We start from the raw sequence: 24,165 nt of genomic DNA, 5'->3' as shown, positions 1-24,165 counted from the left end.
CTTACACCTGTCAGAATGACCAAGATCACTGATGACAACTTATGCTGGAGAGGCTGTATGGTAAAGAAAACACTCCTCCATTGCTAGTGGTAGTACAAATTGGTACAGCCCTTTGGTATCAGTACAGCGATTTCTCAGAAAATTAGAAAATAACCTTCTTCAAGACCCAGCAATACCACTTTTCAGATTATACTCAAAGGATGCTCAGTTGTACCACAAGGACATGTGCTCAACTATGTTATGTTCATAACAGCATTGTTTGTCATAACCAGAACCTAGAAACAACTTTTATGCCCCTTGATCGAATAATGGATAGGGGAAATGTGGTATATTTATACAATGGAGTAATACACAGCAGAAAAAAATGACATCTTGAAATTTGTGGGCAAATGGATGGATCAAGAAAACATCATACCGAGTGAGGTAACCCAGACCCAGAAAGACAAATATCATATATATTTACTTATAAGTGGCTTTTATACATAAATCAAAAAAAAACCCAGCCTACAATTCACAATCCCCAAGAACATAGATAAAAATGAAAACCCTAAGAGAGACATACATGGATCTAATCTACATGGGAAGTAGAAAAAGACAAGATCTCCTGAGTAAACTGGGAGCATGGGGACCATGGGAGAGGGTAGAAGGGGAAAGGAGAGGAAGGGAGAGGAACAGAGAAAAATATATAGCTCAATAAAAACAATAAAAAAGAAATAAAAACCATTTGTAATTACAAAAGTAAATTTGTATAACTAAAAGTGAAAAAAGAAACTGATCATTTGGACTTTATATAATTTTGGTTTTAGTAGGTTCTTACATTGTTTACATCACTTCTCTGAATTTTGGCTAAAAATAAGAAAGAGTGTGTCTGCCTGACCTGATCTGAGAGCTCATAATACTCATGCCTTAGACACTGGAGTAGCTGGTAATACAGGGCACAGATGCTGTACCCAGTAGGACCCTATTATACTTAAAACTTGTTCTATGAAAGATTCTGTGAAGAATTAAAATATAACCTACAGATTTTGAGAAACTTTGCAAATATCAACAAAAAACTTTCATATACAATAGAAAACAAAGCACTCCCAAAACAGACAGAATAGCAGACATTTCCCTGAAGAATATATAGGGATGACAAGCACATGAAAATATATTCACAACCAGGATCATTAGCCACTGGAATGTGGAGTTAAAATCACGGAACCACTGTGGGATAGCAATAAATATCCACCAACATGGCTAACACTAAAACTGTAGATAATACCCAGATGTGTAGTAGATGCAGAGAACTGGATTACCCATTTTGCTAGAAGAAATGCATGACTGTTTACTCTGGAAGAATAGGAATGCATTCTTTTTGCAAAACCAAGCATGTGTTTACAGCACGCAAGCCAGAAACTGCATTCTCCATTTTCTTCAGAGATAGAACTTAGGGTCACATGAAAATCTGTATATAAAATTTGCAGACTTTTTCATGATATAAAAATGTAGAAATAACCCAAATGTCTTTTCCATCTTTCAATGGATAAGTTGTTAAGTGAACTGGGGTATCTTAGTACCACTGGCTGTTACTCAGCAATAATATGGAACAAATTACTCATATATGCAAGAACATGGATGGTCCTGAGAAAAAGTCAATTCCTAAAAGTGGCATACTTTATTCCATTTGTACAGTATTATCAAAGTGACAAAATGGCAGAGATGGAACACAGGACAGTAGTTTTTCAAATATCAGGGGTCTGAGAACAGGGATATGGCTCTAACTATGAAAGAGCAGCACGTAGAATTTTATGTCTTAGCTGTTTTGATGGTCAAATGAATCTACATGATAAATTGTATATAACTAGAGGCAGGTTGGATGGAGCAAGCCTGTAATCCCAACACTTGAGAGTGAGACACAGAAAGATCACAAGTTCAAGACCAACCAGACTATACAGTGAGACCCTACCTCAAAAATTAAAAGTACATACATTAGTATATACCCAAACTGAATGAAAGTGCAGTGAGCTTATTAATGTTCATTTGTGATATATCATAGCTACTCAAGATGCCTCTGGGCAAAGAAATCAAAGGAACTTGTGGTTTCTATATTCCTTACATCTGCCCACAAATGTAGTGCTGTTATCTCAATATACAACCGAAAAATGAAGTCTCATATTTATTTCAGAAAAAAAAATGTGTTCCAATATATATCAAAATCACTATTCAACCATGCCCCTAGTTTGATTTGTTGATTTCAGCTCAGAAATCCTCAGTTGTTTATTCATGAAATGCTCACAGTACTCACTTGGTAGGTGGTGGGGGATTCAGTAGCAAGAGCAGCCAGAATCCTGTGTTAATCCTGAATTTTGCCAGAAAAAAACTGGTCCACCACTTTGACCCAATTTATGTAAGCTTTTATTAAAAATATTAAATACTGACTAAGATGGAATTTGAGTCAGAACATCACCAGGGAATTCTGTGGCCTTCAGACAGAAGTGCTGGTGGAGTTTAGACAGGCAAACCCCATAGGCCACCATACTTTCCCATGAGGCTTAGTTGTCATTTTTCCAAGATCTCCAACTCCAAGAATCTCAGGAGGTTACCTGGCCCTTGGGTAGGTGTTATCTTTTAAGAACTATAATTCCTAGAATCCCAGGAAATTATCTGGTCCTTGGGCAGATGGGGATTATAGGTAACACCTATTTTCAGGAACTTTCAGATTAATGATATGGAAAAAGCTAGATGGTCTAAAGGGTCATTACATACACAGTCCTATGAGGACAACTAGAATTCACTTAAACGTCTAATCTAAGAAAAGTTAAGTCATTTTAAAAATACCATATGTTCATTAAAATGTTTATGGATATTATTTATCCGAACAGAGAAATGCATATAATACCAAGGGATACTAACGGTCTATGTATCCATTACTTCTATGACAATTAACCACAACACATTTTATATGAATAAACTTTTATTGAATTTTAGGTAATTAGAAAGAATAAAGAAATGCAAGATAAATGCTTCCTAAACAGCATCTGATAGTATTATCTCTTCTGAGGCATGGTATTTTCGCTTTTCTTTAAAAAGTATAGACATTCACTTATTTAAATTTTTACAAAGTCAAGAACCATCAAATGGGGAAGAAAGAGTAACACTGTAATAAATTCGTCTATCAACACTGAAATGGTCACAATAGTGTTCTGAGTGTGCCCCAAAGGAAAAACAGTGTAGAGAATCACTGGAGGTTTCCACTCACTCAAATGTGAAGTCAGGAGCCACTCCCCGTGCAGACTATGCCCATAGGCAAAGAAGGCAAGAAGATTGGTGGAGGAGAGACAGAGGGAATGGAAGAAGAAAAGAGAGATATTCTTTGAAAATTGTGGGCTCAGTACAAACAATTTTAAAAAAACAAGTCTTGGAAGAAATCACCATGAGTTGCCTAAAGTGTAGTTAAGGCAAGATAGTCAACCATACAAGTACAGCACAATACAGAGCAGAGAGTCCATAAATGAATCTGGTCAATTGCAAGGCTAGCAAGCCAAGTAATGAGACAAAAAAAAGGAAAAAAAAAATGGGGAAGGTGTATTTTTACACGGGTGTGCAATGCATTCAGGCAAAATTGCACACGCACATTTTCAGATGCTTAACAAACCCCAAGAGCACACTGGGCAATCGCCTCATTATTCTTCTGCAAAAAAAAAAAAAAAAAGGAATTATTTTGAAAGAAACAAACCAACTCCTGCCCTTTCTGCAACAGCCTACTAACCTCTACTTGTCAAACAAGAGGGAGTCATCCTCCTCGGTACAAAAGACATCAGGTGCTGCCCACATTACAAGTGGCTGGTGTGGCAGCAGGGTTGACAGGCACAGTCTTGCTTCTTTGGGGCCCTCCTAGCAACGCAGAGGCCCCTCCCACCTGCCTCCAGCTTGTTTTCCAGACAGCCCCCTCATTTCCCGGAACCGTGACAGGTTTCTGCTGAGCCACTGAGCACAATCACTGGACAAGTGATTAACAAGGTGTTAAGTTCATGCCTTCCTAGTTCACTGTCTTTCAAGTATTTAAAAAAAATAGTTTTCTTTTAAAAAAATATTTTTTTTTTTTTTTTTTAGGAAATCATGAACAGTAACTGCCATGGACCTGTAAGAGATCCCAGAGAAACACAGACAAGAATTTGTCAACATAGCAAAATCCCAACTACAGAAGTTCACGGTTCAGGAAGAGGTAAATAAATAAGAGTGTGGGGTGTTCACAAGAAGTTTCCTTATTTCCCCCCATTTCTAGCCAAATTGTGTTTTGTACAAAGTTTCACCTTTATGATAAAGAGCCAGCCCAGTTGGAATGCATCGCTAGTGCCATTAAGGCCTCGCCATTAAAGGGGAATGGGAGAGGCAGAACAGGCCACAAGCTTGCTCATGTCTGTTTTGTAAATATACATATTTTAAAAAATAATTTTATTATTTAAACTCCACCCGGCACTTAAGTCTCCTGAAAATTATTAAGTTAGGCAAGAATTAAAGAACAGGTCCACCTGGACCATGGTTTGGGTCGTAAGCGCTATTCTGCTTCTAGCATTCTCCTTGGCTTGGCACGTCATTCGAGACGCAGCGGTTTGTTTGTTTGTTTTTTAACTGAATCCCAGGACAGCTGTGGTGAGGAAACAGTCTTCCTGAGTCTTCATGACAGAACACTCTTGGTCACTTCACACACTGCAGTGGCCAGGCAAGAGCACTGTCTTCTTGGTGCTTTCCACTAAAGTAATGGTAACAAAAGTCTATCTTTCCAGCACTAGCCCACCCCTGCTCTCCCCCTTGTCGGGAGGCATTCCATTTTTTCTCTTCTGCACACAGCATCCTCAAACATCCTACACCAGGGATCCCGCCCGACTCTGGGCAGGCACCATGACAGGTACTGCACCGATGCGCTCCAGAGTCACTTGGCTGACAGTGTAGGAGTGTGTGTGCTGAGGCCAAGGCTTCCTGTTGACTGAACCATTGTTCCTGGGCATGACCTGGGGTGAGGACTCTCTGTTGGCTGTCACTACCAGGGTCTTATGTGGGCCAGAGACCAGATGGCTCCCATTTGCATAGATGGAGGGGATAACGGCATTGCCAGAGAAAGACTGGCGTAAGTCACTGAAGTGGTTGAATGACTCCGTGTTTCTGTGGGTTTTGGGATTGTTGTTCCAGTATCGACTGTTGTAGGTATTGGAAGAGGTCAAGGTGTTATTTTCCGAGGAGGATATCTCTGTGTGAAATGCTTTGGCAGAAGAGCATTTAGGTGGAAGATCATCCTCTCTGAAATGAAACAAAGATAAAGTTATATATAATGGAAACACATGTCTACAAATACATAAACACACACATCTCTTTTAACTATGAAGAAGACAACCTACAAAGAAACCCACTGAATTAGTTGTTATAAAACACCCAGGTGAGCAAACTAAGGACATCAAGAAGTTGAAAAAGTCATTCATGCTGTCTAGACTGTACTGCTAACAGAATTTGAAGAACCACTGTGGTGTGCTGATAGGCTACAGGAGGTGAACAAGGAGAGCTGGCAGCAGAGAGGAAGACCAGAGAAGAAAGGGGAACAAATTTAGAAAAACTGAGAAGACCTGGATCATTAAAGCATATCAACAGGGATATGATGTAGTCAAGTCTGAGGCAGTCTGGACCCCCACATCCCAGGAGCTAAACACCAAGCTTTAAACACCATCTTGACATTTTTTTCCCTTAAAACATTTTTATTCTTTTATAAACTTCCTGCTATATTTTTTATGTCTTGGGAAGTCCATTAAGAAATTAAGGGTTGCCGGGCGATGGTGGTGCATGCCTTTAATCCCAGCACTCGGGAGGCAGAGGCAGGTGGATCTCTGTGAGTTCGAGACCAGCCTGGTCTACAGAGCTAGTTCCAGGACAGGCTCCAAAGCCACAGAGAAACCCTGTCTCGAAAAAACCGAAAAAACCAAAAGAAAAAAAAAGAAATTAAGGATTGAAAACTGATCTCCATTGAGGGTACTTTTTGAGGGAGAAATGTAATCAGCTATGGCATTGAGAAGCAGGAGCTCTGGCTGGTGTTTAGAACTAGGTAAAGCCAGCAGGATAGGGCACAATGACTGAATCCAAGCTGCTTTGTAAAAAAAGAAAGGGCTAACAGATACATACCTCCCATCTTTCTGTGTGTGATACTGTGCTGCCTTGTGATTCAGGCAGGAAGCCACCACCAGGTGACAACCCCTAGACATAGCTCCTCCAGAGGTATCAAAGTGTTTTTACATAATGCACGATGCCTGGTGTATATTATTATCATGTTGAATATGATTAATATGCTCCTTCATAGCAAGCCACAGAGAAGTACTTAACTAGGTAGAGAAACTGGTATGTTTGTGGTCCACCCCTTTGCCTCTACATGTTCCCATCTATTACAGTGGCCAACATGAAACACAGGTCTTACAGGCTAACTGTTCTGGTGTGATATTCATGGTCTACCCTGCAGCTGTGGTGGCACAGGGGAGCTCTTCATCCTACTTAGACTCATGAAGGATCTTCGTGAATAAAAGTGAGTATGACCATGAGGAAAAGTAATAAACATAACAAGAAAATGGCATTTAGACATTAACATTACCTTGACCATAGAGTTGTAAGACTGGCCAAGAAACCTTGACTCCACAATGAAGAGAAACACACACCGACTCTGCAAGATCAGCAATCTGACAGACTAACCTGATTTCATTAGGGATATCTTCCTCCTCTTCCTCTTTATTTTTGCTTCTCCAGTAAAAGAATGCCCCTGAAATTAGTGCAATACAAATAATGATGAGGACCACCCCGGTGCCGACAGCTCCAGCGATGACTCCAACGCTTCGGGGCTGGGCTGCAAAACATATTTAAGGGAGATTAAATAAACAAGAGAGAAATAGTACATGCCATAAAGCTATATTCACACTAATACATCTGTTTAAAATGTACAAAGCTGCCCAAAGCATCCCATACACATGGAATCAGATCTTGACTAACCTTTGGCATTCCCAGTAGGCTTGCAGCAATGTTGGACAAGTAAACCACCACCACCTCCCAAGGCCCCAGAAGAGCACAGCTGGAATAGGGCAGGAGACAGAGCCTACTCAACTTGCCTTAGTGTCCCAGAGAGCTTTGGATCTCAGATTGTTTATGGCCTCATCCCAGTCACACGATGCCCTTCCACAACCAAAATAAAAATCATCTAGATTTCCCCTACCAAAAAGAAGTGTTCCAAACTGCTTGTTGATAACTGAACACCCAGAAGACCCAAGAGATTAGGGGAAAGCAAAGGAGTTTCACGAGACTGCATACTACTGTGACTGCAGATTAATGTCATGTCCACAGCGCCATGACATGAAGATTAGTTTGGTTTTGATGGTCCTGAGAAGACACTCTGTCACAGGATCGGCATATCAGGGAGGCTTAAATAGTAAAATTTTTATAAAATATTTTCAACAATGATTTAAAAGAATTTGTTTACTCTTCACATAATCTCAGAACACTTATAAAGAAGTCTGCATTTTGTGACTTAACCAAGGTCTGGACATCTGTGTCTTGAGTTATGTACTTACGTGAGATCACCTGAAGATCCAGGAGACAGGTGCTCGTCCCGATGGCATTAGAAGCCACACACTGGTACAGACCTGAAGACAGGGCACTGATATTCCGGATGGTGACTGTTCCCTGGACCTGGTCTGTCACAAAGACAATAATCAAGTGACAGCTTGATGGAATGAAGAAGGAAAACAAAGAAATCAGAACACAGATATCATTATACCCACACTGGAGAGTGGCCAGTTTTCTTCCTTTTTATAAAGACAGGAGAAACTGTTGGTTCACAAATGTTAAAGAAAATCATGACAGCATATTAAAGACAGAACTATTAAGGACAACCTTGAATAAGGACAACCTTGAAACTCAAATCCACACTAGTGAATCATAGCCTAACTAGTGGTCTCTCCTGACTGGGGAGGTCTGGCTTGTCCTTGGGAGGCTGTGATCAGAAGATCACATTGTAACTATATAGAAATGCGGTAAAAGCTTAGAACCCACACAGTTTGGTTTATGTATGGCGGAGAAAGAATCAATTCTATGCTCTAAGTATCACAAAAAGTTGGAAGGACAGTAGAAGGGAGTCTGGAAAAGAGGAGCTTCAGACCACAGTATCATTCACAGAATTTCCCATCAGGCACATGGAGCACAGAATTTCCCATCAGGCACATGGAGCACAGAATTTCCCATCAGGCACATAGAACATCCACGAGCCTAAGTCATCTGCTGAAGACACCCCATACCCTTGTAGGAATGGTCCTACAACAGTGGCTCCATTGTGTCCTTAGCCTCTAGGAACAGCTCAGGGAAGCTTGGCCTTGTGGGAAGCAGCGGTGGATCCAGAATAGAAAAGGCCAGAACAGCCAGTGGGTGCTGCTCCCCACATAAGGAGGTTTTGTCCTGTGTTTTATTTTCAAAGCCACCACGCTGGCATACTGAGAAATGCTCTAGCTGGTAACACTTGGGAAACTCAACAGCACCAACACACTTTAGTCATTTGTGCCCACCTCACTGAAATGCCTTACCAGAGTAACAAAAATATGCCAAGCATCGGGTAAATTTTTCTATGTAGCTATTTTTTCCAATGACCCTTTGAGATATTTTTATTATTAGCCTACTGAACAACTAAAGACACTGTAATTTTAGATGGTTGACTAAGAAAGGGTACACAGCTGGTGGCCAGAAACTGCAACTGTATGGCTGGCATCTAAGACCTTTGCTCTGGGCCTCACTGCCTCCCTTTGGCTGGGAAGAAAACACACCTGTCATCAGAACCATCCAAAACAGTGCAAACTTAGAAGTCAATGGAGAAAGCTCTTAACGACATATGTGAAAAGTACCAGGCACAAGGTCCAAGAATTCCTGAGCCTGTCCTGGGAACTATCCCTACCCTGGCTTGACTTTTATATGGAACTACGATTTAGTTATCTGCTAGTAGCTTTCATCTTTATCTACAGCAAAGCCAGAGGGGTCTGTTTTTATCAGTTCCTTAATTTACTGCATAAATACGTATGGAGACCCTCTCTCTGTGCTGGGTAATCCAGAGATCAGTGCCAGGAAGATCAACAGGACAGACCCTAATGAGGCAAGGAGTCTCAGTGAGTGGTTTAAAATGCCAGCCAGTCAGGGCTCCAGACCTCAGGTTGCTTAGGGTGCGTAAGGGAGGGCCACCTAAAGAACAGCTGAAAACTGAATAGAATATAGGTGTGGGGTATACACAGGTCCCCATATACCAAGGCTGTCAGGGTCGTCTAAGCCTTCGAAGACAATGCAGTGGGACGTGTTCATGAAAGCTAAAATCATCCAACATATCTGGGGTGACATCAGTATCACAGGCCAGATAAGGGAGAGAAACTTGGTATTTTCCATTTCTGTTGGAATGCACTGTATAGCATGGGTTGGTTGAAGAAAGAAGGCACTCCCAGAGGACATTTTACTACCTATGTGGTAGCAGGACCCACGCTACATAGGGCACTCTGACACCTTCCTATGGGAATAAAAGGTGAACGCCATATTACATTCATATCTTACCTGGATTGGATTATACATAGCAAAGTCAATGTACTTAATGGTTGCTAGGTTTGCACACATTATTTCCTTTTCTGGTGTGTATGTGTGTGTGTGTGTGTGTGTGCTTGTGTGTGTGCCTGTGTGTGTATGTAAGCCTTAAGTAGGCCTAATTTAATCTTCATAACATGCTTAGGTTCTGTGTTCTCTGCTTTCCAAAACTGAGCAATCTCAGAGTAGCCTTGACAACATATGTATGCAAGTAAAGTAGTCTCTCAAATCAGATCTGCCCAGGTCCAGAAAGCACAACCCTCACAAGTACACCTGCCTTCCAGTAAGGGACTTAAAGCTACACTGGTGCATCTGAACACAGCACCCCACCATTCAACAGGCCAGTGCTGCTGGAACAAGAAACCAACCATCTGCAGAACTCTGCCTTCAGTCATCCCAAAGCCTCCAGGCAGCAAAGGCACCAGCTCCGGGGTAACCAACCCTACAATCCCACATACTGCTACTGGTTTTCTTCCATTTTTCCTCATAAGGCCCAAGACCCTAAAAATTCAATCAGTTCACATCAAACCACTAATTTTGTTGACATCCCCAGAGACAACTAGGGGGATTTTCAACAGCTGCTCTAAGTGGCACTGGGGCATGCACACAACAGTCAACTCCAAGGGGTGCCGCTGTAAAGTCACTTTTAAAAAGCTGAGGCCACCCATCCTCCTTTGTGTGTGTGTGTCCAGATACAGACACCGTTTGCATTTGCCCTAAAAAACGTGGCTCAATGGGGCTGACGTGCCATGGTACAGCTCACTCAGATGTAATCAGGTGACAGATGGGGCACACAACACACACACTGATAAGGAAGGATTAAGAAGCAGCAAATCAGGAAAGCTGAGCTAGGAGCCAGCCCTCAGCAAACACCAGACTGCAGCAGACAAGCACGGTCCCACCCTGACCCATCAGGCCTGTGTTGGACAGGAGCAATTTGCTGACATGAAGGATGAGGGGAGCTGTCCCTCTGATCTTCCTTCTTCCAAACATGGACATGTGGTTTGGGGAACTACAGTGTGGGAAGGTGAGAGGGCAGCAATCGCAGTTTGGTTTGCACATGCTCTGGGTCACACACAGGCGGTACATGCGGCCTAGCAGGCCCCTCAGGATCACAGAAACAAATACACGTGATTCTTCCCAATTCTGTCTGTGCTTCTCAGTTCCAGAGCCCACATCGAGCTGAGTCATGTGTTTGGGAGGTAGACTGCTTGTGTTCAAGTCTGCTCTGCCTCCTACTAGCGATGAGGACCTTGGTGATGTGTGTTTTAGCTTCCTCATCTGGAACTAGAAAAGCCCCTCAACCTGTGAGAACTGAATGAGACCCTGCATGTTAACCTGACCAGGATGCTGTCTGGTGCTATATCTACACCGGTATTTCTTGGGACTATATACATACATACATACATACATACATACATACATACATACATACATACACACACATACACACACACACTTACATACATATTTGAAATCCTTAAAAACTTGGTTGAGAAATGTAGAAAAGCCTCGAGTACCTTAAATTCTCAGTAGATGTCAATATTTGGGATTTTACAGGAGTAATAAGAATGTCAAATATCATAAATCAGTCTGTATTTTTATGATTTATACATCTTAAAAGAAGGATCACAATAACAGTGAATAATTTCTTATATAAAAGAATGAGAAGTTCTGTTTAAATATAACAATAGATAAATGGTTTACTATTACTTAGGTAAAATTATATGCAAACATGATCTCTCCTTGAAACAAATATTTAATGGTAAATATAAAACCAAAGGGAATATTAACACCAAATAAAGGCCAGATTAAAAAATCTATTTAAAAGCATGAACATGGGGATGGAGGTGCAATGCAGTGTTAAGAACAAAAACTGTTCTTGCAGAGGACCTGTGTTAGGTACCCACAATCCATGTCAGCAGCTCACAAATGCCTGGAACTCCAGTTCCGGGGGATCCAACTCCATAGGTAGCTTCAACAGGCACCTGAACTCAAGTACATCTAATCACACGCAGACACATGAAATAAAAATCTTAATAAAAATTAAAATTATTACAAATAGTTGACACTATAACTACCACTCTTAAAGAGAAAATTTCAATGCTATGTGACATTTTGTATACTACTCAGGAGGAGGTTTGATCTCTGCTCAGGAGATGCATGAATGGAGTATGTATCATTTTTGTGTTGCTGTTGGCTAAGATACTGATGATTTTTTTCTTTACTTGTTCTGAATGCTAATCTTCCCCATTTCCTCCCCACCCCATCACTGTCTTCAAGCCTTCTTCATCCGTCAAAGTCTCCCATTTATGACCTGGATGCCCACTTTCACCCTGATTTCTAGCACTCTTCTAAAATGTACCTCTTGCTAACTTTTCTGGTTACACATCTGTAAATACTCAGAATGTCAGCAAGAACATCTAGACTCCTCAAATATTACACAATGCTTTTCGCAATCTGTGTGTGGTGCTTTAATTAATATCTAGTGTTTTATATTGATTTTATTGAGCTATATATTTTTCTTTTCTCCTCTCCCTTTCTCTCCCCTCTTCTTTAACGCTCTCCCATGGTCCCCATGCTTTGAATTTACTCAGGAGATCGTGTCTTTTTCTACTTCCCATGTAGAATACATCCATGTATGTCTCTCTTAGTCTCCTTATTGTTGTCTACGTTATCTCGGATTGTGAATTTTAGGCTGATTTTCTTTGTTTTATGTGTAAAAGCCACTTATGAGTGAATATATATGATATTTGTCTTTATGGGTCTGGGTTACTTCAATATGAGTTTTCTAGATCCATCCATTTGCCCACAAATTTCAAGATGTCTTTTTTTCTACTGTGTATTGCTCCATTGTGTAAATGTACCACATTTTCCTTACCCATTCTTTACTTGAGGGGCATTTAGGTTGTTTCCAGGTTCTGGCTATGACAAATAATGCTACTATGAACGTAGCTGAGCACATGTCCTTGTGGTACGATTGAGCATCCTTTGGGTATATACCCAAAAGTGGTCTTGCTGGGTCTTGAGGAGGTTGTTTCTGAGACATCACCACACTGACATCCAAAGGGGCTATACCAATTTACTCCCACCAGCAATGCAGGAGTGTTCTCTTTACCCCACAACCTCTCCAGCATAAGTTGTCATCAGTGTTTTTGATTGTAGCCATTCTGACAGGTGTAAGATGGAATCTCAGTTGTTTTGATTTGCATTTCTCTGATGACTAAGGATGTTGAGCATTCCCTTAAGTGTCTTTCTACCATTTTAGATTCCTCTGTAGAGAGTTCTCTGTTTAGGTCTGTAACCCATTTGTTTTATTGAATTATTTGTTCTTATGATGACCAATTTCTTGAGTTATTTGTGTATTTTGGAGATCAGTCGTCTGTCTGATGTGGAGTTGGTGAAGATCTTTTCCCATTCTGTAGGCTGCCGTTTTGTCTTAAAGTAGTCAACTTCATATAGAAAAAGCAAAAGACTCAAAACAATCCTTTTCCATAAAGGAACTTCTGGAGGTATCACAATTCCTGACTTCAAACTCTACTACAGTGCTACAGTACTGAAAACAGCTTGGTATTGGCATAAAAACAGACAGGAGGACCAATGGAGCCAAATTGAAGACCCAGATATCAAGCCACACACCTGATTTTTGACAAAGAAGCAAAAAATATAAAATGGAAGCTTATTTAACAAATGGTGCTGGTATAACTGGATGTCAACATGTAAAAGAATGAAAATAGATCCATATCTATCACCATGCACAAAACTCAAGTTCAAATGGATCAAAGACCTCAACATAAAGCCAGCCACACTAAACCTTATAGAAGAGAAAGTGGGAAATATACTTGAACACATTGGTACAGGAGACCATTTCCTAAATATAATCGTAGTAGCACAGACACTGAGAGAAACAATTAATAAACGGGACCTCCTGAAACTGAAAGCTTCTGTAAAGCAAAGGATACAGTCTAGTGTTTTTTAAGAAGTTGTAATATTGAACATTATATGGCTCTTGTTTCTTTTTTCCAGATTATCTCACATAAGAATGGCATGTAATGAAGCAAGGGGGAAAAACCACCCTGTTATTCAACAGTTTAAATTCATGAAAACTTTTCTTCTTCCATGAGGGTCACATAAATACTCAGACTGAGTAAGAAAACAGTTATGGTTCTTTTATTGAAAATATATTTTTATGTGATATATTGAATAGGTATGGAGAGAGTAGACAACCCTGTCTTGTTCCTGATTTTAGTAGAATTCCTTTGAGTTTCTCTCCATTAAGATATTGACTATGGCCGGGCGGTGGTGGTGCACGCCTTTAATCCCAGCACTCGGGAGGCAGAGGCAGGCGGATCTTTGTGAGTTCGAGGCCAGCCTAGTCTACAAGAGCTAGTTCCAGGACAGGCACCGTATCTACAGAGAAACCCTGTCTCGAAAAAAAAAAAAAGATATTGACTATGAGCTTTCTGTAAATTGACTTTATGTTGATGTTATGTTGATGAATCCCTAAAGTTTACAGGATTTATATCATGAACAGGTGTTGGAATTTTGTCAAAGGCCTTTTCTGCATCTAATGACAGGGTCATGCATTTTTGTTTTTGTTTTTTGTCTTTCAAGTTATTTATATGGTGGATTACATTTGTCAGTTTACATATGTTGAACCATTCCTGCATCTCTGGAATAAAGCCTACTTGACCAAGGTAGGCCATCTTTTTTATGTGTTCTTGGATTCAGTTTTCAGGATTTTATATGAGCATTTTTACACCTGTGATAATATGGGAAAATGGTCTATTATGTCTTTACAGCTTTTTCCAAGATTGAATAGATTCCTTCTCTGTAGGGAAGTTCTTTAAACAGGAAGGTACACAACTCAAGATAGCTTCAGGAAGTGCCTGAAATTCATCAGACTTACTAGGTCCCCACCAGTAGGAATAAACATAAAAGTTGTGAGTTCATTTTATAGGGAAGGAAGCCGAACTTCAAAGAATGCTCCCAGAGAAGAAAAGCCACAAAGGAGACCCTGAGACTAAAACAGCTGCCTCGAAGAAGCAGGAACCAGTCGAGCTGCCTAAAAGGGTTCACACTCCTGAGGTACATGGAAAAGACACTCTCTATCCTGTTGAGCTGCCTGCAGGCTGTGCAGTGTGCTCCAGGTTCCCAGTTTTGTCAGCTGTCACCCTTGCTGGTGTAGACGTTGAAAATTCAGCTGCCTTTGACTCATTTATGTTCTGATAAGCTGGAGAGATGGCTCAGCGGTTAAGAGCACTGCCTGCTCTTCCAAAGGTCCTGAATCAAGTCCCAGCAACAACATAGTAGCTCAGAACCATCTTTAATGAGATCTGGTGCCCTCTTAAGGCATCCTCATCAACAGTGACCATGAAACCCAATATGAACAAGTTCAACAAAACCAACATATACAGGCTGCCCACACATGCTTCAGCATTGCCAGGGCATAAATTTCGATTTCAAATGTAACCCCTCACCCATATACCTGTAAGTACCCCCCAAAAAAAAACTCATCGGCTCATCAAATTGGGCTTCAGCAATATCCTTTGTTCTGTTGTAGGACCCCTACCTGTGGTAAATAGATGTGTATTTTGTCTTTCTACAAAAAGTTTTTGTCTCACAAAAGTATGTAATTCTCTTTCTTTGCTGGTTCTTCATGTAGTCTGGGTGTAAGGGTTAACTGTGACCTCATAAAATGAGTTTGGCAATGATCTGTTTATGTGTTATGGAATAATTCGAGGAGCACTGGCATTAACTCTTCTTTGAACAGAATTCTATACTATAACCATCTTGCCCTGGACCTTTTTGGTTGGGAGACTTTTTTTTTTTTTTTTTTTTTTTTTTGTTTTTCGAGACAGGGTTTCTCTGTGGCTTTGGAGCCTGTCCTGGAACTAGCTCTGTAGACCGGGCTGGTCTCGAACTCACAGAGATCTGCCTGCCTCTGCCTCCTGAGTGCTGGGATTAAAGGCGTGCGCCACCACCGCCCGGCTTGTTGGGAGACTTTTAATGACTGTTTCTATTTCATTAGGGGTTACAGGTCTGTTTAAATTGCTCACGTGATTATGATTTAACTTTGGTTAGTGGTATGTATGAGAAAATTATCTACCTCTTTTAGATTTTCCAAATTAGTCCACTTTGGTGGACTACGGGGTTTGATTCTCTAGATTTCCTCTGTGTGTACTGTTGATGACCCCTTTTCATTTCTGACTTGGTTCATTTGGATTTCAAACTTCGTAATAAAACAGCATTAGGCTATGGTGCCTTTTAGGATTTTCCCCTGTTCCAGCTGTGCTATTTCTAAAAAACTGCACAGAGGTCTCAAGCAAGCTGACAAAACCATTACATTACTTCCCTATGATCAACTATGGAAAAATGGGGTCGACCAAGTTGCTCTTAGAAATATAAGAAAAGATGTACAATTTAACTTTTGGAAACTGAACTGTAGATAAATAAAGCTTTAATTTTCCATTTTCCAGTGGAAAGATTGTCAGAAATTAATTGTTATTATTCGCCATAATTTTTTAAAGAAAGGTATTTTAGGGTTCTCCAAGTTTTGTGTTTGTGAGGGTTTTTTCTCCCTCTTTGAGTTAGAACAAAAGAATGCAGTCCTAATTATATCCCAGTTATATCTCACAGCTTTTCTTGCTGAGTTCAGATTTTACTGAGCTACTAAGAAGAGCCACAATGTTTACCAAAGCCCTGGACCACCAAGAGGAGAGGCTGAATAGAGAAGAGGTGTCACTCCTGAAATCAGTCACCCTGTGCAGTATGAGATGTATCCTTCTAGGTGTGGTAATGAGTTGTTAAGTGATTTTCTAACTGTATATTAGACACATTTAAGATATCAATGCTACTATAAACCAGTGGAATCAGAATATTTGGAGAGGGTCATGGGGTATTGACATGCAGTAAAGACTGATGGGCAATTTTTATGTACAGTAAGATATAGACAGTTGCATTAGAATGTGTACTACAAATTACAGCGTCTGGCAAATATATGTATATTTCAAAATATCTTATATGGGATTTAAAAGTCTGCCAGGAATGTTCAGTTTGTGGTATATGGTCAGAAATAGCTGTAAATGTTGCCCAACACAATCTTATAAAATTACTTAAAACATTATGAATTTTTTTCCTTAAAACATTGTAAGGTTTTTTTTATATTTTGTGATATCAGGTCACAATAATCAAAAGGTTGGGCATGCCAAGCAGAACAAATATAAAGATATATATCTAAGAAAACTTCTTACGGCTTAACACAAGTTACAAAATGATATCCTAAAATATACTGGGCCAAAAAAGTCACAATTTCAAAGCAGTTTAAGCATACAGTAATGGGAGATTAAAATCTAAAGCATAATGAATGCTTATGGTATGGGGCTTGAAGGAGTTCCCTCTGGCAAATCTGTGGTGAGTTGATATAAACATAATGCATGGAATGGAAGAAGTGTACGTGAAGACAGTGGGAGAGCGCTGTCTTACAGAAGAAGGCTGACTAATGGACACTGAAGAAATTATACAGTGATAACAGCAGCATTGATTGATGCCAGGTCATAAGCAAAAGACTGCTGAATAACAGACTCTTCATATACTTTCACAGTAGGGCCCCGCAAACTACTTATTGCAAAATAATGTTCTGTTACTGGCCAGACTCATAGGATGCCCTCCCTAAATATTATTTCCTCAGAAAATGCTTCAAGAGTTCAAATTTTAAAGTAACGTACATATAATCAATGAGTTAAATCTTCTAGTAAAAAAGTTATTTAAATTGTTTTGGGGATACATGCTAAGATCTACTTTGTTAATATAGGTATCAAGACATGAAACTGAAGGAAAATTGTGCGCATTTAATTGAGCAAATAAGTTTATCTGAAGTACTTCTGATAATTTATCCAAAGACTGAATTACAAAAGTCCACCATCTTCATCATTGGCATTCAAGTTCATTCACCTTTATCCTGAAATACCAAAAAATTCTCGAGTTGCAAATATTGACTTATCAAAAACAGGGAGATACAGGAGCCCTTGCTACATGTACCTCTCAGCCAACATACATAGGACTGTCAGATGTTCACTCAATTTCACCCTTTACCCAGTGTTCCACAGAGATGATACGGATATGGAGTTCAGAACCTCAGTGTTTCAGAGGTTCTAGATGATACCGTCAAGCCCCTCATCTTACAGAATGGTTAACACAGGAGTGGAGAAGTGAACTGTTGTAGACAGAGTTACTGGAAACGCTGGAACTTCAAACAGTTTTCAGCATTTCAACACGCGCTATTTTAAGCCTGCCACTTACAATAGTGAGATTAACAAGTCAGTCCACAAGACAGCTATTTATCCCACAGTGTAGCCGAAGCATTTAGCAATGAAGAGGCAGTGGGGGTGGGGGAGAAGGTGGGGAACATGGACAATGGAACTGCAGCAGTCACTACAAAAGTGACCTAAAAGCTACTAAGCTGGAAAGAAGGTTTAAAAACTAATGAATTTGGGGCTCTATGAACTAAAAGGTGGGGAGAGTCCCTCGGTGTTCCTCTGAGTCTATAGGGAGTTTACTTGCAGTCTTTTTAGAGGATGTTGCCCTGGTTCCTAATTACACCTAATGTCACCCAGCAACCCAAGGCTTTCCTTTCTTGGGGCAGGCACAGATCATCAGGACGATTCAAACTGAGGTGCAGCTGATCCATCTGGGGCCTTTTTCTTAATGGCTAGCTCTCTTTAAAGAGTTGGCCATCTAGCCCAAGAATGAGATGAGGAAACCAGTCTATATTAAAGATAACAACACTCAAGGGCTTTACACAAACCTATCACTTCCTCTCACCTTATTTCCTAACATCTGAGAGTTTAAAAGGTACTTTCTTCACTAGCAAATCCAAATGAAGGGACCTGCAGATCCAGAACCACCAATGGCATGCACACATGGCTCCTCGCCTGTCTGGTGCGAGCTTAGGTCACGGGCCCCTTCCCTGTCTTTTTCATTCTCTTCCTCTAAGAAGACTTGAGGCGGAAACAGGAGAACTGATCCTCTTATGTTTACACAGATCTCTCTTACACTAAAATAGGCAGAAAGTGAGTTCGCAGAGGTGTAAGAACTGTCCCAGTGTTAATGTTAACTCAGTGACGCTACCGGTACGCTACTTTAACGCTCCACTGAGGAAATGAAGTTTTCATCCTACTGGATACACTTCTTAAAAGTCATATAGGAATAAGAGAGAAAATGTCATACTCACCTTAAACTTGAAAGCACATTCTTCTCAGCAGTTACAAACTATTAAAGTTCCTTACTTTCCTCAAGTGCTAATCAAACAGGTTTCACGGCACTGTACATACCCTGAGTGGCAGTTGGAGGTAGCTTGAGTGTATTATCTAACTTCTCCCAAAGGTAAGTGGGCCGAGGGATGCCTTCCTCGGAACTACACAGGAGGATGACGTCGCTGCCGATGTCCTGGGATCCTTGGATTTGGCAGTGTGGAGCAGAAGGGGGGACTGTCAAGGGAAGAATGGGTAACACAAGTTCACTTTTACTGTGGGCAATGAGACAGGAATGCTGATCACTGGGAAGCCACAGGCAACAACTGTGGATCACTGAGGGAAACGGCCTCATGGCCAACACCAGGGGACAATCAAGCATCAACTACCAGGATGTAGAAATGGGCACAAGGCCTGCATGTGAGAGGAAAAGGAGCCACGGCTTTCGGTTACATTTTAAGGTATCTCAGAGCTTTGGTTTGAATGCTCCCTCTAAAGGATTCTTAAGAGCCTCAGGTCAACACACTGCCTTTAAAGACATTGCTGAGAAGACACATGCAAACCCATTTCCAGAGCAGAAACTGACTCCCCCCATCTGTCTGCTAACAAAGCCTGCTTTTGTCGGGTCTTCCGTTATTTTACAAAGACTAGACGGGCCAGCTTTGTAGTGGATTCAGCTTTACGGTTCTTCAGCTTCCGGTGAAACTCAAGTTAGAGAACACTAACAATAAGGCAGGGGACGTTTCAAAATCCAAAACTATACTCATCGATGACTGACAAGGACACTGGCAACCAGGATACAAAAATCACCAAAGCAACACAAAAGGGAGGAAGTGATGGCTCCCACTGGCACAAAAGAGTAAACATATGAACAAAACCCACGGCATGGAGTTCTAGATTGGTGGACACCTCTGAGTTTATATACAGGTGATGATGTTCTTAATCCTAACGCCTTCTCAGTAAGTGAGTTCACCCCTTCAGAGACACACAAACCAGAAGCGCAGAATAAGGTAGGGATAGACAGAGCAATCAGAAAGCCAGGGAGTGAAAGAGAGACTAAGTAAGCCGAGGGTGGAGTGGTCTGGGAAGGTAGCTCACAACAGAATGCTTGCCTGGCATGAATAGGGTCAGAACTCCCACAAAGGCAGGGGGAGGGATGTGGTATCTGAATGGTCTGCTGTGCTGGGTGAGCCAGCCTCCTGGAAGCCTTCAACATTACCACCGTGCTATTGTGAAGCGAAACCTAAAGTAATTATTTTAAGGTGTCATTCACTATAAAATAAAGGATTTTGTACCACCTTAAGAATTCTTTTAAGATAGATATTGCAGGAAGCCAGTTGCTCAACTATCATGTAAACATTAAAATGGCATCTATTTCCTTTAGGAGTCATTATTGTACTCAGAGTCCTTAGAACTCTATATAGCTTTAATATAATGAATGTTATCTTCAGAAGATATGTCTGCAACCTGGTCCTTAGCTTGCGGAACTGTTAGAAGGCTGGGAGAACAGGGCACCGAGGATTAAAGTATCTTCTCCTCCATTGAGAAAAAATCAGTATCCTGAAATAGCTTAGCAGTGGGAGGGGAGAAAAGGGCTGAGGAGGGGATTGGACAGGACTAGGGAGATAGATACTGGGAGGTGAGTGGGGGGGAGGAAGGGCCTACCTGAGTACTTCCTCTTCTGCCCAAATGAGGAATTCATCCCTCCTTCCACGATAATCTACCTGGAAGCCACTTCTACAAGTAACCCATCTGAGAGCCATGAGGACTGAGATATCCAACAGCTGCAGGGAATGTACTTTGATACTACAGAACCACATTATACGATATGAAGAGTGCTGGCTTGAATGAGCCCCTCTAGTTTTAATCTAAACTTGGTTCATTTGTTGTCTTAAAGGATCAGGCCCTAAATCAGTTTGATCTCATTTCTAAGGTGATGATCTGATGTGCGTTACAAACAAGGATGTCTTGCATAAGGAGGCAGAGTTAAAACTACACCAGGTCTACAAGCAAGATGGGCACTGCGGTGACCCCACTTCCTGTGAGGATAACTATTATCCTTATATACACCGACACCTTCACTTTTTGCTCACAGCAAATTATTCATGATTGAGTTTTACCACAGCAGAAAGCTCCTGCCCTCCAGGACCTTAAAATTGGCTTTATGTCACCCTTCATCCACTGTCAGAAACAGCATTAGGTAAAAGAAGCATAGAGAAGTTCAGGGGCATTGTGGGTGAGAAGGCAGGTGGGCAGGGGTGGGGGATTGGGGGAGACTCAGATCATAGGGAGGGAGCAGAGAGAAAATGTGAAGGACAGAAGTAAACATGATTTCAAGTAGATTTGTAAGTGAAGCCTAAAGTAGTGGGTCTCGTCTTTCACTCACCTAACACTGTGAGGCCAGCAACCCCAATGTTCCTGCCCCCTCTGTCTGGAAGGTTGTTCACCAAGCACTGGTAGGTGCCTGTATCTGAGAGTTGGGTGTTATTGATGAAGATGGAGACATTGGTAGCAGGCATGGTGCCTGTAAATCCTACCCTCCCATGGAACCTGGGGGCGCCGTCAAACATCTGTCCACCCTGATAGAGAATGACCTGCCAAAGGAAGCAATATGTCAGTAAACTGGCCATGGTAGTCCCTCCTCGGCACGTAACCTGGTAGACAGAACCAAACGTCCCTGCAACCAAGAGTGGAAACTCTAATTTCTCAGGGTTGTCAGCAACTTTTTGTAACCGCCCCATCTATGAGTATCTTAGGACTCTAAAGTCTCATGCGCATAATTCGAGTAACTATTTCCCTTCCTTAATTTATCAGAACATAAAAAAATATCTTGAATGCTACTATCAGCACATAAATATTTCTACCAGTGCAAAGGTTAATGGTGAGATGAAATCCAAAAGGTATTTGCACTGCTGTTCTCATACTAACTCGGCCACAGAATTCTGATCCCTCACAGGCTGAATATCAGCATCATAAAAGGAAGAGAACATTGCAAGTCCATGACTACGGTGCCTGCCAACTCTCAGAGCCAACAGTTATCAGAGCAACTATTCCTGGGAGAAACACAGCATATAGCACAGCAGAACACTCCGTGCCGTAAGAATGAGAAGGGCCTTTCAGGATCTTCCTGTGCATGTGTGGGAAACCTTCATCGGTTCTTTTTTAAACATGTTTAACTCCATCACCGATGATTAAAATGATGTGATTTAATAAAATGATCCCTCAAACTTAGTCTGCTGCAAACGTTTCTTGGTTTGAAGATGCACTGCATCCCTGTGTGCAATTTTCAAATAAGAAATTCAAAATTTATTAATTTTAAAGAAGTTTCTATTGAATTTTGTAGCAGGAACTTTACTTTACTATATTGGCTAAGCTGTAAGAAAAAAATCAGAAGAGCTTCAGAAAAGGAATGTCATCTTTGTAAATAAAACTGTGGTGACTAACACAGTTAATTAATTTATAGTGGGTATATGAGATTATTAATTTATTACCTAGAACTGATAGAGATTTCTGAGGGCAGCTTCCATTTTCACATGTGTCTTTCCATATGGCATACTCTCTTTTGTATGAGAATCTGAGATAGCTGGTAAGGTTTGGATGCATGTTGGCTGGTCAACCTACTGTGTTAGGATGCATGTTGACTGGTAAGCCTGCTGTGTTTGGATGCATGTTGGCTGGCAAGCCTACCATGCTGAGATGCATGCTGGCTGGAAAGCCTACTGTGTTAGGGTACATAAGTAACTCAGCAAAGCAAACTCCTGCCTACAGCTTCTTACTACCATCACTCTCTTTAGAGAATATTCTAAGTCACTTCTCAACACGCCAAAGTCTTGCACAAACCCTCAGAAGACTCTCTTTAGCATCTGCTAGTGAGAATAACAACACCCTTGTAAAAGGAAGACAGCCTTCCGAATATTAACTAATCTTGCAATGGGGAGGGTGCACTGACCATGTCCTTACTCTAGAAATCAAACATTCCCACGATGCTTCCCTCACCCTCTCTTCCATAAAGATCCACAGTTTTGGGGGGTGGGGACAGAGGTACCTGTTCAGGCTGGTTTGCATTTGAGAGAGGAATGACCATCCAGATGACATTGAGGTTAATGAGAGCAGCACTGGTAGAGAAGGCACACGGCAGGACTGCAGTCTGGCCCCGGGCCACCTGGATACTGCCAGGGCTCTCGGACACTTCCAGGGACACTGTGACACCTGCAGAGAAAGGAACAATTTGGTCCTGTGTGCGTCCTTTCCTAACAGCTGTGAGTACCACGGCACCACATTGCACACAGTCTGGAGCTGTGAACACATTGAGGGAATGCTCTAACCAGAGGATGACTCACCGCTCATGGAGCCAAAATAAGAAAGGATTCACTCCTTTACATCTGAGAAAATAATTTTAAAGTCAGATACACCATGCCATGGCAGTTTGAACAGAAACTGATAAATCCTGAAAAAAGCCATGAACTGAGTCTTGAAAGCACCATTACAGTAGTAGGACACCTACCACACCATAAAACCTAGTGCTCATCTTCAAATTTTCCAAAGCATGTGCATGTCTTTATGCTCGCAACCACATATGGAACATTAATGAAAGAAGAAATCAGATCACGCAAGTGGAAAGATATACAGTGTTCATGAGATGGGAGATTCAATATCAATAAGAGGTCAATTAATCTTCCCAGTGATAAAATTCAGAGCAAATCCAATTAAAACTCCACCAGGCTTTCTAAGCACACGGCACTGAATTAATTTCAACACACATGAAAAAGGAAGAATCACAAAGAGTTAAAAGAAATAAAAGAACATAATAAAAAAATAACGGTAAAAGGCTCAAGATCTGGCTCAGCAATTAAGAGCACTGGCTGCTCCTGCAGAGGACTCAGGTTTGATTCCCAGCACCACATGTTGCTCACAACCTCTGTTAACTCCAGTTCTGCAGGCACTGCACACACAAATTACAAATACATACATGTAGGCAATACACTCATACACATAAAACAGATTAACTTTTAAATGAGGTTTATACTATCTGATTTCAACATTTTCTACAGAGCTCTAACAACCAAGACAGTTCAGTGTTCGTGTGAGGAGTGACACACAGACAAATCACACAGGATTGAGGGCACCTAGTGTTCGTGGCTAGACACTTTCCAACAAGGAACAAACAAAAGGAGAAAAAAAACCAGGATTTCCTCTCTACCAAATGGTGTGGGAACAATATGGCAATACTACGGTAACTCAAAAAGAGAAAAATAGAATTTGAACCCATACCTCACACACAATATGCAAATACTGATTC

At 41.1% G+C, this 24,165-nt stretch overlaps 1 protein-coding gene across 2 annotated transcripts; it reads right to left on the bottom strand.

Annotated features, from left to right (window-relative positions):
- Window positions 1-2,937: 2,937 nt before the first annotated feature.
- Window positions 2,938-23,078, bottom strand: Igsf11 (immunoglobulin superfamily member 11). Of its 2 annotated transcripts, none has more exons than XM_026788375.1 (6): window positions 22,912-23,078; window positions 21,253-21,460; window positions 18,948-19,103; window positions 7,578-7,700; window positions 6,709-6,859; window positions 2,938-5,280 (listed from the first exon to the last, which is right to left on the bottom strand). In XM_026788375.1, exons 1-6 carry the CDS (start codon window positions 22,948-22,950, stop codon window positions 4,848-4,850), a joined length of 1,110 nt encoding a protein of 369 aa, XP_026644176.1. In that variant the 5' UTR covers window positions 22,951-23,078; the 3' UTR covers window positions 2,938-4,847. The 2 variants fall into 2 exon arrangements, with proteins under 2 accessions (XP_026644176.1, XP_026644181.1); XM_026788380.1 differs by having other exon boundaries at window positions 6,709-6,775.
- Between the last annotated feature and the right edge of the window lie 1,087 nt (window positions 23,079-24,165).

The sequence above is a fragment of the Microtus ochrogaster genome, chromosome 2 (assembly GCF_000317375.1).
Source record: "Microtus ochrogaster isolate Prairie Vole_2 chromosome 2, MicOch1.0, whole genome shotgun sequence".
Lineage (NCBI taxonomy): Eukaryota > Metazoa > Chordata > Mammalia > Rodentia > Cricetidae > Microtus > Microtus ochrogaster.
This window is presented reverse-complemented; position numbering and strand designations above follow the sequence as displayed.